General features: G+C 45.6%; 1 protein-coding gene across 1 annotated transcript in view; it reads left to right on the top strand.

Annotated features, from left to right (window-relative positions):
• LOC123766095 (uncharacterized) overlaps positions 1–13765 on the top strand; it is a 902969-nt gene that overhangs the window by 301831 nt on the left and 587373 nt on the right. The window contains exon 10 of the mRNA XM_069321294.1: positions 13341–13435. Coding sequence (XP_069177395.1) covers positions 13341–13435 — 95 coding nt within the window. The remainder of the gene's footprint in view (positions 1–13340; positions 13436–13765) is intronic.

Consider the following 13765-nt stretch of genomic DNA (forward strand, 5'->3'; position numbering starts at 1 on the left):
GTCTCGTAAGTGAAACGCAGCACGGAACTCTGCTCAAATGCCTCCTTCAGCTTCTGCAGATGTCTGACATCAGGTACCTGTGTAAAAATGTCGTCAACATACCTGCAGTATATGGCCGGTTTCAAGTTCATGTCGACTAAGACTTTTTGCTCGATGGTACCCATGTAGAAGTTTGCAAACAGGACACCTAGGGGAGAACCCATGGCGACCCCATCTACTTGCTTATACATGTGCCCATCCGGGCTCAAGAAGGGTGCCTCTTTAGTACAAGCTTGGAGTAGTTTCCTCAGAATACTTTCTGGCATGTCAAGAGGAGTACAGGCTGGATCACGATACACTCTGTCGGCTATCATTCCGATTGTCTCGTCCACAGGTACGTTGGTAAACAGCGATTCTACGTCCAACGAGGCTCTTATCCCTGTGGCCCGTGTGCCCCGCAGTAAGTCCACAAATTCCTTTGGAGACTTCAGGCTGAAGGCGCAAGGAACATAAGGAGTCAGCAGGCCGTTGAGTCGCTTTGCCAGTCTGTACGTGGGTGTGGGTATCTGGCTAATGATTGGCCGAAGTGGGTTTCCAGGCTTGTGCGTCTTGACATTTCCATACGCATATCCAGGTTTATATTCCCCAATGATCTTTGGCAGGTGGAGTCCGGATTTCTTGGCGTTTACAGTTTCGATCAGTTTGTTGACCTTTGCTTTTAATTCGGCTGTAGTGTCCTTCGTTACCCTTTGGAACTTAGTTTGGTCTGAGAGTATGATGTTCATTTTCGCTAGATATTCGTCTTTTTTAAGAATGACATATATTGGCGACTTGTCACCTCTCCTGACAACTATCTCCTTGTTCTCACGAAGGCTTTTAGCTGCCGCTTTAAGCTCGGGGGACAGTATGGTGCTTCTGTAGTTGCCTCGATTCTTTCCTCCTTCTGCAATAAGTTCTGCTTGTAAGGTATCTTTGGTAGTGACCTTCTTTTGTGTCTCGAGGTCGAATATGTCGTCCAACAGAATTTCCAACTCTACTTTCCGGGCCATTTCACTCGGTCTGGACATAACATGACAGTTTATGCCCAGATTTAGGAGAGTGACTTGGTCCTCAGTGAGGTTAATTCCTGCAAGGTTCAGGAAGCCATCTCTTGGTCGTGGAATTGCCATAGGTCCTCCATATAATGTTGTTAGTTTCTTGATAATCCTTGTTTCAGTGCTGAGGTGATGTTGGTCTGTGAGGATGTCGAGGTGTTGTTCAATGCGGGTACGGATACTATGGTCGATGTTGCTATTTCTCCACTCGTTTGTAGCATGAAGTAGTTGCGTTTTGTTGTCTTTGATTTCATTCTCTGCCTTGTATATCTGATCACGAATCAGATCCTGGCGATATTTTATCGTGAAGGCTTGATTCCTTGCTGCTGGGTCGTGCACTTTAATATTAGTATATTTTGGTAGCAGTCTTTCCTGTAGACATATATTATTAAATATGACCGAAAAAGTAAGATTAATAATTCTAACACGAATTTTCTCAATCTTTCGTACATTACGCTTCACTGTTGGAGGTAAATAAAAAATCACTTCTCCAAAATTCATTTTTATTTCTAGTCTGACGCGACACGGGCGCGTTTCGTAAAACTTATTACATTTTCAAAGACTTCACAAATACACAACTGATTAGAACGTATCTCTGATTTTATATCTAAAGTGCACGACCCAGCAGCAAGGAATCAAGCCTTCACGATAAAATATCGCCAGGATCTGATTCGTGATCAGATATACAAGGCAGAGAATGAAATCAAAGACAACAAAACGCAACTACTTCATGCTACAAACGAGTGGAGAAATAGCAACATCGACCATAGTATCCGTACCCGCATTGAACAACACCTCGACATCCTCACAGACCAACATCACCTCAGCACTGAAACAAGGATTATCAAGAAACTAACAACATTATATGGAGGACCTATGGCAATTCCACGACCAAGAGATGGCTTCCTGAACCTTGCAGGAATTAACCTCACTGAGGACCAAGTCACTCTCCTAAATCTGGGCATAAACTGTCATGTTATGTCCAGACCGAGTGAAATGGCCCGGAAAGTAGAGTTGGAAATTCTGTTGGACGACATATTCGACCTCGAGACACAAAAGAAGGTCACTACCAAAGATACCTTACAAGCAGAACTTATTGCAGAAGGAGGAAAGAATCGAGGCAACTACAGAAGCACCATACTGTCCCCCGAGCTTAAAGCGGCAGCTAAAAGCCTTCGTGAGAACAAGGAGATAGTTGTCAGGAGAGGTGACAAGTCGCCAATATATGTCATTCTTAAAAAAGACGAATATCTAGCGAAAATGAACATCATACTCTCTGACCAAACTAAGTTCCAAAGGGTAACGAAGGACACTACAGCCGAATTAAAAGCAAAGGTCAACAAACTGATCGAAACTGTAAACGCCAAGAAATCCGGACTCCACCTGCCAAAGATCATTGGGGAATATAAACCTGGATATGCGTATGGAAATGTCAAGACGCACAAGCCTGGAAACCCACTTCGGCCAATCATTAGCCAGATACCCACACCCACGTACAGACTGGCAAAGCGACTCAACGGCCTGCTGACTCCTTATGTTCCTTGCGCCTTCAGCCTGAAGTCTCCAAAGGAATTTGTGGACTTACTGCGGGGCACACGGGCCACAGGGATAAGAGCCTCGTTGGAAGTAGAATCGCTGTTTACCAACGTACCTGTGGACGAGACAATCGGAATGATAGCCGACAGAGTGTAACGTGATCCAGCCTGTACTCCTCTAGACATGCCAGAAAGTATTCTGAGGAAACTACTCCAAGCTTGTACTAAAGAGGCACCCTTCTTGAGCCCGGATGGGCACATGTATAAGCAAGTAGATGGGGTCGCCATGGGTTCTCCCCTAGGTGTCCTGTTTGCAAACTTCTACATGGGTACCATCGAGCAAAAAGTCTTAGTCGACATGAACTTGAAACCGGCCATATACTGCAGGTATGTTGACGACATTTTTACACAGGTACCTGATGTCAGACATCTGCAGAAGCTGAAGGAGGCATTTGAGCAGAGTTCCGTGCTGCGTTTCACTTACGAGACGGAAAAGGATGGGAAGCTGCCTTTTCTAGATGTAACAGTCATGGAAAAGGGCGGAGGTTTCCACACTGCAGTCTACACTAAGGAAACAAACATAGGAATGTGCCTAAATGCCAACAGCGACTGCCCTGACAGGTACAAGAGGAGTGTTGTTAACGCATACGTCGACCGTGCTCTCAGCCACAGCTCAGAATGGAAGCAAGTCGACGAAGAACTCTGTAGGGTAAGGCAGGTCCTAGTCAATAACGGCTTCTCCAATGGTTTCATCGAAGACATCATAAGAAGGAAAGTGAAAAGCCATGCAACCTCTGAAGAGACAACTAACACAACACCTATACCCCCTATTAGACTATTTTACAGGAACTTCTTTTCCACAGCTCATAAAACGGAGGAAAGGGTCCTGAAAGATATTGTTAATAGAAACGTTATCCCTACAGACAAAAATCAGAGGATACAACTGACGATTTACTATAAAACCAGAAAAACGGCCAGCCTACTCATGAGAAACTCTCCAGACACAAAACAGAACGCTTTAAAAGAGACTAATGTCGTCTATGCCTTCAAATGCCCACTTGGGGACTGTAAGCTCCAAAAAACCCAGTATATAGGCAAGACAACAACATCTCTTTCTAGGTGTTTAACGATGCATAAGCAACAGGGCTCCATTAAGGAACATATAATCTCTTCCCATAACCAAACCATCGCCAGAGAAATCCTAGTAAACAACACAGAAATCATCGATAGATACAGCGATAGCAGGCGGCTTGACGTTTGCGAGGCACTACACATCAAGAAGTCAACACCAGCAATCAACAGCCAATTATTGCACAACTATATTCTACCCACCTCAAGACTCCGCTCCAATATAGAAGCATCAAGAAATATGGACCAATAGGCTTTCTACAAACACTTCTATTCAATACCCATTGTTTCTGTTCTGTCTTGTGTTGATACTTTTAATACCCTATTAATATCCCCTCCTGTTCTGTCTTGTGTTAATGCCACATCACCCTTCCCACCTCACTCAAATGTAGATATAAAATCAGAGATACGTTCTAATCAGTTGTGTATTTGTGAAGTCTTTGAAAATGTAATAAGTTTTACGAAACACGCCCGTGTCGCGTCAGACTAGAAATAAAAATGAATTTTGGAGAAGTGATTTTTTATTTACCTCCAACAGTGAAGCGTAATGTACGAAAGATTGAGAAAATTCGTGTTAGAATTATTAATCTTACTTTTTCGGTCATATTTAATAATATATGTCTACAGGAAAGACTGCTACCAAAATATACTAATATTAAAGTGCACGACCCAGCAGCAAGGAATCAAGCCTTCACGATAAAATATCGCCAGGATCTGATTCGTGATCAGATATACAAGGCAGAGAATGAAATCAAAGACAACAAAACGCAACTACTTCATGCTACAAACGAGTGGAGAAATAGCAACATCGACCATAGTATCCGTACCCGCATTGAACAACACCTCGACATCCTCACAGACCAACATCACCTCAGCACTGAAACAAGGATTATCAAGAAACTAACAACATTATATGGAGGACCTATGGCAATTCCACGACCAAGAGATGGCTTCCTGAACCTTGCAGGAATTAACCTCACTGAGGACCAAGTCACTCTCCTAAATCTGGGCATAAACTGTCATGTTATGTCCAGACCGAGTGAAATGGCCCGGAAAGTAGAGTTGGAAATTCTGTTGGATGACATATTCGACCTCGAGACACAAAAGAAGGTCACTACCAAAGATACCTTAAAAGCAGAACTTATTGCAGAAGGAGGAAAGAATCGAGGCAACTACAGAAGCACCATACTGTCCCCCGAGCTTAAAGCGGCAGCTAAAAGCCTTCGTGAGAACAAGGAGATAGTTGTCAGGAGAGGTGACAAGTCGCCAATATATGTCATTCTTAAAAAAGACGAATATCTAGCGAAAATGAACATCATACTCTCTGACCAAACTAAGTTCCAAAGGGTAACGAAGGACACTACAGCCGAATTAAAAGCAAAGGTCAACAAACTGATCGAAACTGTAAACGCCAAGAAATCCGGACTCCACCTGCCAAAGATCATTGGGGAATATAAACCTGGATATGCGTATGGAAATGTCAAGACGCACAAGCCTGGAAACCCACTTCGGCCAATCATTAGCCAGATACCCACACCCACGTACAGACTGGCAAAGCGACTCAACGGCCTGCTGACTCCTTATGTTCCTTGCGCCTTCAGCCTGAAGTCTCCAAAGGAATTTGTGGACTTACTGCGGGGCACACGGGCCACAGGGATAAGAGCCTCGTTGGACGTAGAATCGCTGTTTACCAACGTACCTGTGGACGAGACAATCGGAATGATAGCCGACAGAGTGTATCGTGATCCAGCCTGTACTCCTCTTGACATGCCAGAAAGTATTCTGAGGAAACTACTCCAAGCTTGTACTAAAGAGGCACCCTTCTTGAGCCCGGATGGGCACATGTATAAGCAAGTAGATGGGGTCGCCATGGGTTCTCCCCTAGGTGTCCTGTTTGCAAACTTCTACATGGGTACCATCGAGCAAAAAGTCTTAGTCGACATGAACTTGAAACCGGTTATATACTGCAGGTATGTTGACGACATTTTTACACAGGTACCTGATATCAGACATCTGCAGAAGCTGAAGGAGGCATTTGAGCAGAGTTCCGTGCTGCGTTTCACTTACGAGACGGAAAAGGATGGGAAGCTGCCTTTTCTAGATGTAACAGTCATGGAAAAGGGCGGAGGTTTCCACACTGCAGTCTACACTAAGGAAACAAACATAGGAATGTGCCTAAATGCCAACAGCGACTGCCCTGACAGGTACAAGAGGAGTGTTGTTAACGCATACGTCGACCGTGCTCTCAGCCACAGCTCAGAATGGAAGCAAGTCGACGAAGAACTCTGTAGGGTAAGGCAGGTCTTTGTCAATAACGGCTTCTCCAATGGTTTCATCGAAGACATCATAAGAAGGAAAGTGAAAAGCCATGCAACCTCTGAAGAGACAACTAACACAACACCTATACCCCCTATTAGACTATTTTACAGGAACTTCTTTTCCACAGCTCATAAAACGGAGGAAAGGGTCCTGAAAGATATTGTTAATAGAAACGTTATCCCTACAGACAAAAATCAGAGGATACAACTGACGATTTACTATAAAACCAGAAAAACGGCCAGCCTACTCATGAGAAACTCTCCAGACACAAAACAGAACGCTTTAAAAGAGACTAATGTCGTCTATGCCTTCAAATGCCCACTTGGGGACTGTAAGCTCCAAAAAACCCAGTATATAGGCAAGACAACAACATCTCTTTCTAGGCGTTTAACGATGCATAAGCAACAGGGCTCCATTAAGGAACATATAATCTCTTCCCATAACCAAACCATCGCCAGAGAAATCCTAGTAAACAACACAGAAATCATCGATAGATACAGCGATAGCAGGCGGCTTGACGTTTGCGAGGCACTACACATCAAGAAGTCAACACCAGCAATCAACAGCCAATTATTGCACAACTATATTCTACCCACCTCAAGACTCCGCTCCAATATAGAAGCATCAAGAAATATGGACCAATAGGCTTTCTACAAACACTTCTATTCAATACCCATTGTTTCTGTTCTGTCTTGTGTTGATACTTTTAATACCCTATTAATATCCCCTCCTGTTCTGTCTTGTGTTAATGCCACATCACCCTTCCCACCTCACTCAAATGTAGATATAAAATCAGAGATACGTTCTAATCAGTTGTGTATTTGTGAAGTCTTTGAAAATGTAATAAGTTTTACGAAACGCGCCCGTGTCGCGTCAGACTAGAAATAAAAATGAATTTTGGAGAAGTGATTTTTTATTTACCTCCAACAGTGAAGCGTAATGTACGAAAGATTGAGAAAATTCGTGTTAGAATTATTAATCTTACTTTTTCGGTCATATTTAATAATATATATATATATATATATATATATATATATATATATACATATATATATATATATATATATATATATATATATATATATATATATATATATATATATATATACATATATATATATATATATATATATATATATATATATATATATATATATATATATATATATATATATATATATACATATATATATATGTCTCATTGAATATGACTGCATATTCTGTATTTACCTAAATGCCTGAGTTAATTAAGATGTATTTTAGAAATACTGTAGTATTATAATATTACATAAATAATTCATAATACAAAGAGCATAAGTTAGGGGGATACATTAATAATTAGTGTAGAGATGTTTAATGACGTCCCAGCTGGCGAGACTAGGTAGCTGTTGCTATGGGGAGATTATATCTGAACACTATAGATGATTTATTATATGTTTGAATGCTGGATACTTTCCGCAGGACTCACCTATGCTCAGACGAGGTCATATTCTCACATCAATTCATGGAAGAGTTTGTACATTTGTTATAAGTTATATAGTTATACCTTAAAATGGTTAGCCTTCATGTAGAGTAAGGGTGTCAACATACATGTAGAGGATCTGATGCTATTGTTGAATAGTGGATTTTGGTTAATTATCAGAGGCGACCATTTACTGTGTATGGGTATGGGTAAACAAAGGTGAATTGTCCACTATTTACGGAATAACAGAAGCATACATTGTGCTTTGTATAAGTTAACAGATGAACAGTGTAATGTTTACTGTACACTCCTTGTGATTAGGAAATTGCTAAAGCAGTCTGTCTGAACGACAGGAGAACCTCCTTTTCTCTGCAAAGTCTGACAGTGAAGTCGAAAGGCAAGAAGTCTGAATCCCATATCAAGAAGCACTAAGCCAGAAGGGATTTTTTTTTTAGTTTTGATTGCCAAAGGGGTTGGAGAGGCTGGGGGACGAAGAGGGATGAAGAATTGTGAAACTCTGGAAACACGATCAGGATGAGTAAGAATAGGATGAAAAGTTTAGTGGCCTGTCTACTGTGGATTGTGAGTTGTGGTGGTTTTGTGTTGTCGGTTGTGAGTGTCTGTTTTTGGGCGGTGGAAGGGTGCACGATCCTTAGGCGGCTTGGAGGTGAGCTGCATGGTCTAAATTCCCACTTCTAGTTGTGTGGTATTCTTGCCGCTTTTACATGTCAAGCTCTTCCATTCATGCCAGGCGTGGAGGTGTGCCTTCTTCTTGTCTCTGGGGGTGAAGTCGTCAGGGTTGTGGCGTCCGAGGTCAATATGTGGTTTTATACTGGAGCAATGGAGCAATCGCAGTGTTCGTGATATTTGGTTTTTGTCATAGATTGGGGCTCTTTCGTTTTGGAATTGGGTTGCCAGTGTCTGGACTGACTTTGGGAGGACAGTTCGTTGTGGTGGGAGGCTCGTGTTGTTCTTGTAGCCGGTGCAGTTGGTGAGGCTTGGGCGGGGGTGTTCTGTGCTCGTGTCCTGTTGTGTTGTCCTGCACGGTGGTTCGTTGGCTAGTTGTTCAGGCGTTGGTGTTAAAGGATGGGCGGTGTTGCTGTGAGCGGGGCACTGTTGTAAGATCAGTTGCTGGACTAGCTGTAGGAACGGTGAGTTGTTCTGGCACAGCAGGAGTGGTGGCTGGGGTTGGCACCAAGGTTGTTGGGGTCGGTGTTGCAAGATCGAGCCCTGGTTCAGTTTCCACCACAGGATCAAGTAAATGTTCGGTGCATTCTTGCGGGAGCGGCAGTACTGCTATCGTTGGTTGTCCGTTTTCTGTGAGTAGCCTGTTGATGATTTGGACATACAGGCTGATGTCATTGCTTGCCATTTTGTCGGCGAGGTGGAGGAGGACAAGTATGAAAGTATTGTTGGTGGAGGCTACTGACCGGTTTGGTGCTGTTGAGTGATGACATTCACCGAGTTGTGCTTGCGGGGGTTGAGCTCTGCTCTTTCGGCCCACCTCTCAACTGTTAATCAATCAACAGTTACTAATTACTATTTTTTTATTTTTATGTTTTTATTTTTTCCACACAAACACACACCCAGGAAGCAGCCCGTAACAGCTGTCTAACTCCCAGGTACCTATTTACTGCTAGGTAACAGGGGCATCAGGGTGAAAGAAACTCTACCCATTTTGTTTCTCCCATCACCGGAAATTGAACCCGGACCCTGGAATTATGAGTACAGAGCGCTGTCCACTCGGCTATCAGACCCCTGCCTGATAGATGGATATGCGGGACCGGATGGGTGTGTTGTCAGGCGCGCCACCAGGCAGAGTAGGGAAGTCTGCTGTTTGCATGTTGGGTGAAGTGGCCAGGTGAGCTGAGGTGGAGGCTGGACTTGCTTCTGTCATTTTTTTTTAATTTGCATGGATAGAGATTTCACCGGTTGGCTTCCAGAGGGTACGGACGTGCCCACATATTGGTCCTCAGCTGACGAGCAAAGTGTGGAGTCGGTTGTTATTGTTGTTAATTTAGGGGCGACGACGATCGTGGGATCGGATGCGCCCCAGCGTACCCGTTAAGGGTGAATCGCGAAACCAGGAAAGGTGAAACGCCAAGCCAAAACGCGAAACGAGTGACGTCAATCACTAGAAACTAATATGCTATACGGCAAATAAACGCACAGACGGGCAGATGATTAGGGAGTCCCAGGAGTCCTGCAGGGTGACAAGCACCAGCCCTGCCCCACACAGAGAACACCAGGTAGAAAACCAAAACTCGGCCCCAACTAAAACGCAAAAAGCCATCCAGTGTCCTCCGGCAGAGCAGAAGCCGGCCGCCCACCACAGCTGAGGGCACACCAGGAGCCCACCAAGATCCACCAATCCCCGGCACCTCTCGGCCAAGCCGGCCCCCGAACACCGTCACCCCGCCGGGAGAACCAGCCAGAACACGCCAAAAAAAAAGAAAATCTGTCAACAATCCCGTGACTCAAGGCGATATGTGTGCCAGGCGTCGTACAATCGGACCATTGAAGAGGGATGCCAAACGGTAGTAGCAAAGCCAAAACGCGAAAACAGGACGTGACCCCGCGGCTCCCAGGCGGAGGAGGTATCGAGACGTAAGCTCAGCATCAAGGTTGAACCAGGACTCAGAGTCGGTGGTTGAGTGACTGGTCTGCGCCCCTTGTGGTACCCTGCTGGTGCAGGATACAGGTTCGCCACGATTGGGGTCGTCATTGCCTCCCCTTAAGCAGACTAATTCGACTGGACTAGAGTTTTCTACACCGGTGGACCATACGGCGGTTGGTGTTGTGCTCGTGGCGGTGCTCAGTGTCCAGTTGGCTCATTTGGTCGGCGTTTAGCTCGTTCAAGACCGCCATGTGGTGGTCAAATTTCTACGGCTAGCTGTGTCCCAGGAGTTCCTCTACCAGTGTGAGGGATGTTTTTTCCCTATGCCTGATGGTGTAGGCACCGTCCGAGTGGTGAACTTGAGTGTGATATTGACGTACGTGGAGCCTTATTCAAAGTGACGAATAGAATATTGACCAGGATGTTTGGCCAGTTTGGGAAAGTGCTAAGTGTACGGTGGTTCAAAGTCTCTGCTGGTGGGTTGCAGTTTTTGCCAGCAGGGGGTGTGGGTGTCTCTACCCTCCCTGCTGTCCCTGACTGGTGTTGACGTGGCGCTTTTGCGATGAGCGGCCATCTTCCCGCTGTCGAGAGAGTAAACTCTGTGGGGTTGGAGTTTACCTGCCGTGCAGGGTATCCTCTCGTTGAGCAGGTCATGTGTGACGTGCTACATGTCCCGGTCGAGGAGGTCTACGGGGTTGAGCTGGTGACTGCTCGCCGGGTGATCATCAAGTTTGTGGGTGAGGAGGCGTACCGTGGATTTCTCCGGCGGTACGAGAGCCGTACCTTGAAGTTGTTGGATGGCACTGGTTCTGTGGCCATTTCTGATCGGAGTGGTGCCGTGACGTATGTGAGCGTCCATGGGGCCCCCATGGAATTCTCTGAGTCCCTTCTCCGGCGTTTCTTCCAGAGATTTGGCTTCGTCGTCAGTGTGAGGATGCACAAGCTATCTTCTGGAAAATATGCGGGAGTGAAGACGAACATTCATACCCTCGGGATGCGCCTGAGGTCGGACATTCCATCCTCTGTCCGACTTTTAGGGTACTACGTGTGGGTGTATTATGCCCGGCAACCCCGTACTTGTTTCCGGTGTGGCATGTTGGGGCATCAGGCTGCCGGATGCACTGTGGATCCGGTTGCTCCGGTCAACTTGTTCCGGGAAGAGGATTTCCCACCGCTCCCTCTGGAGGAGGTCTCCGGGGATGAAGAGGTGAGCGTTCAGTTAGCAGATGCGGCTCCCCATACATCGCCGGACGTTCCTCCGGTTGTTGCTGACTCTCCTCTGGGTCTTGCAGTGCCATCGGATGGTCTACGTGCTCCTGTCGCTATCTCTGCTGCTCCTGAAGGCCTTCCTGGTGATCATTGTGACGCGCTGCCGTCTTCTCCATCGTCTTCGGCTGCTGCGCCTGGCCCTGTGTTCTCGTCCCCTGCTTGCGGGTGTTTGTTGCTAGGGTTCCGGGTGACATGGCGTCCCCGGTGGGTGAACGAGACCCATGGGGGTGGTTACGTTGGGCGGCGTTCAATGTGCGATTCCCACGAGTCTTGTTCCGGGCAAGTATGTCCGCTGATTCCCTTTTTTTTTATTTTTTTCCCCCTATTTGTAGTGTTGTGTGCTCTTCTGGCGTTTTGTTTGCCTTACTGTCTTCTGTGCCCGTGCCTCTCCCTTTGTTTGTGAAGGGGCCGGTGTTTTGCGGTGTGTATTCTCTTCATGTATTACCGTGTTGTATTGTGTTTTCTTTTTAATTTTCCTTTTGTTTATATTTATGATTTGTTTGTGTGTGCATTGTCTTGTGTTATGTTTCATTTTATACATTATGATGTGTTTTGTTGTCGGTCCGTCCGGCCGATGTTTGTTTGTTTTGTTTTAAATTGTTCCTAAGTTTTGTTTATTTGCTTATATTATTTGCTTGTTTGTTATTGTTATTGTTTTATAATTTGTCTTGATGTATGGTGAGTTTCTCATGTGTTCCTCCATTTTGGCTAATTGTTGTCCTGTGCTGTCGGTCCTTCTGGCCGGTGGCTTCTGTATTTGTTTTTGTTTTCTGTGACATTTTATTGTATTTATTGTCATTACCTTGCATGCTTGCATGTAAAAAAAAAAAAAAAAGTCTCTGCTGGCTATTGTAAGGGGAATGCTTGCTGACACCAGAACTTTGACGACGTCCCTGGCGCGGAATATACTTCTCAGCTACAAGCAGCTCTGAGAGACTGCCACCACCACCTGATTCAAATCCTTACTGATCAAATCACCTGACTGTGAAGCAGGAAACAGTCAATTAGATATATATCCACGGCCGGGGAGCCGGTCGGCCGAGCGGACTGCACGCGGGACTTGTGATCCTGTGGTCCTGGGTTCGATCCCAGGCGCCGGCGAGATACAATTGGCAGAGTTTCTTTCACCCTATGCCCCTGTTACCTAGCAGTAAAATAGGTACCTGGGTGTTAGTCAGCTGTCACGGGCTGCTTCCTGGGGGTGGAGGCCTGGTCGAGGACCGGGCCGCGGGGACACTAAAAGCCCCGAAATCATCTCAAGATAACGATTCTGGATACCTAGTTATGAATAGGAGGAATGAAGTTACTTTAAAGTGTGGTTTAACTCAACAAAAAGGGCTTATATATATTAAATAGACTAAGTGATGCTTGCAATGTTCATCTGGGCTTATTCAGTAACACAGGAAAATATACATATGGGGAAATTCCCTAAACAATAGAAATTACTTCAATCATTATATATTACATCACAGTTTTCTAAATGAACACGCCCTGCAACTGACATATTCATATCTTTAACAATGGTAAAATACTGTGGATTTCTACAGCTGCCTTTAACTCAAACAGAACTTTACCTTACGCAAGCCAGGCCAGTTGTTCAGCCTGGCTAGAACAACTGGCGGCCCGGATCAGAGCCTCATATGCATGTGAATATGTATTTGTGAATATTTACACATTACAGCGTGGCCGGGAATACTGGTGACAATATTGTGTGTGGTGTTGCAGAGGAGGAGAGCAGGGGATAATGTTGTGTTGCAGAGGAGGAGAGCAGGGGATAATGTTGTGTTGCAGAGGAGGAGAGCAGGGGATAATGTTGTGTTGCAGAGGAGGAGAGCAGGGGATAATGTTGTGTTGCAGAGGAGGAGAGCAGGGGATAATGTTGTGTGTTGTGTTGCAGAGGAGGAGAGCAGGGGATAATGTTGTGTGTTGTGTTGCAGAGGAGGAGAGAGCGATGAGGGAGGCGCTGGACGCCATCACTAGGAGGCTGGTAATGAGGCTCAGGACCCACCACGCTGCCAGCGACACTCACCAGGTGAGGCTCATCACACTCCTCTACACCCTCTCCCTCACCACCACCACATGTGCACTCCTAACAGTTTGTGTCACATGGGCCGCTCGAGGTGTCAGGTGGCGACCCTCCAGCTGGTGTACTGCTTCACCCGGTGTCACTCTGGTACACACTCTGCAACTGTTATGGGGTACAATGGCCAGCAGGTCTTAGGGTATGCATAGTCCTTAGTATATTCCCCGTCACTGGCTCAACTTTGTCGGCAAAACAGAAATGCAATCTCTACCTGGCCTCCCTGCTCAGGTAGGGGTCCTCACCTGGCCTCCCTGCTCAGGTAGGGATCCTCACCTGGCC

This window comes from Procambarus clarkii, chromosome 9 (assembly GCF_040958095.1).
Source record: "Procambarus clarkii isolate CNS0578487 chromosome 9, FALCON_Pclarkii_2.0, whole genome shotgun sequence".
Taxonomy (NCBI): Eukaryota; Metazoa; Arthropoda; class Malacostraca; order Decapoda; family Cambaridae; genus Procambarus; species Procambarus clarkii.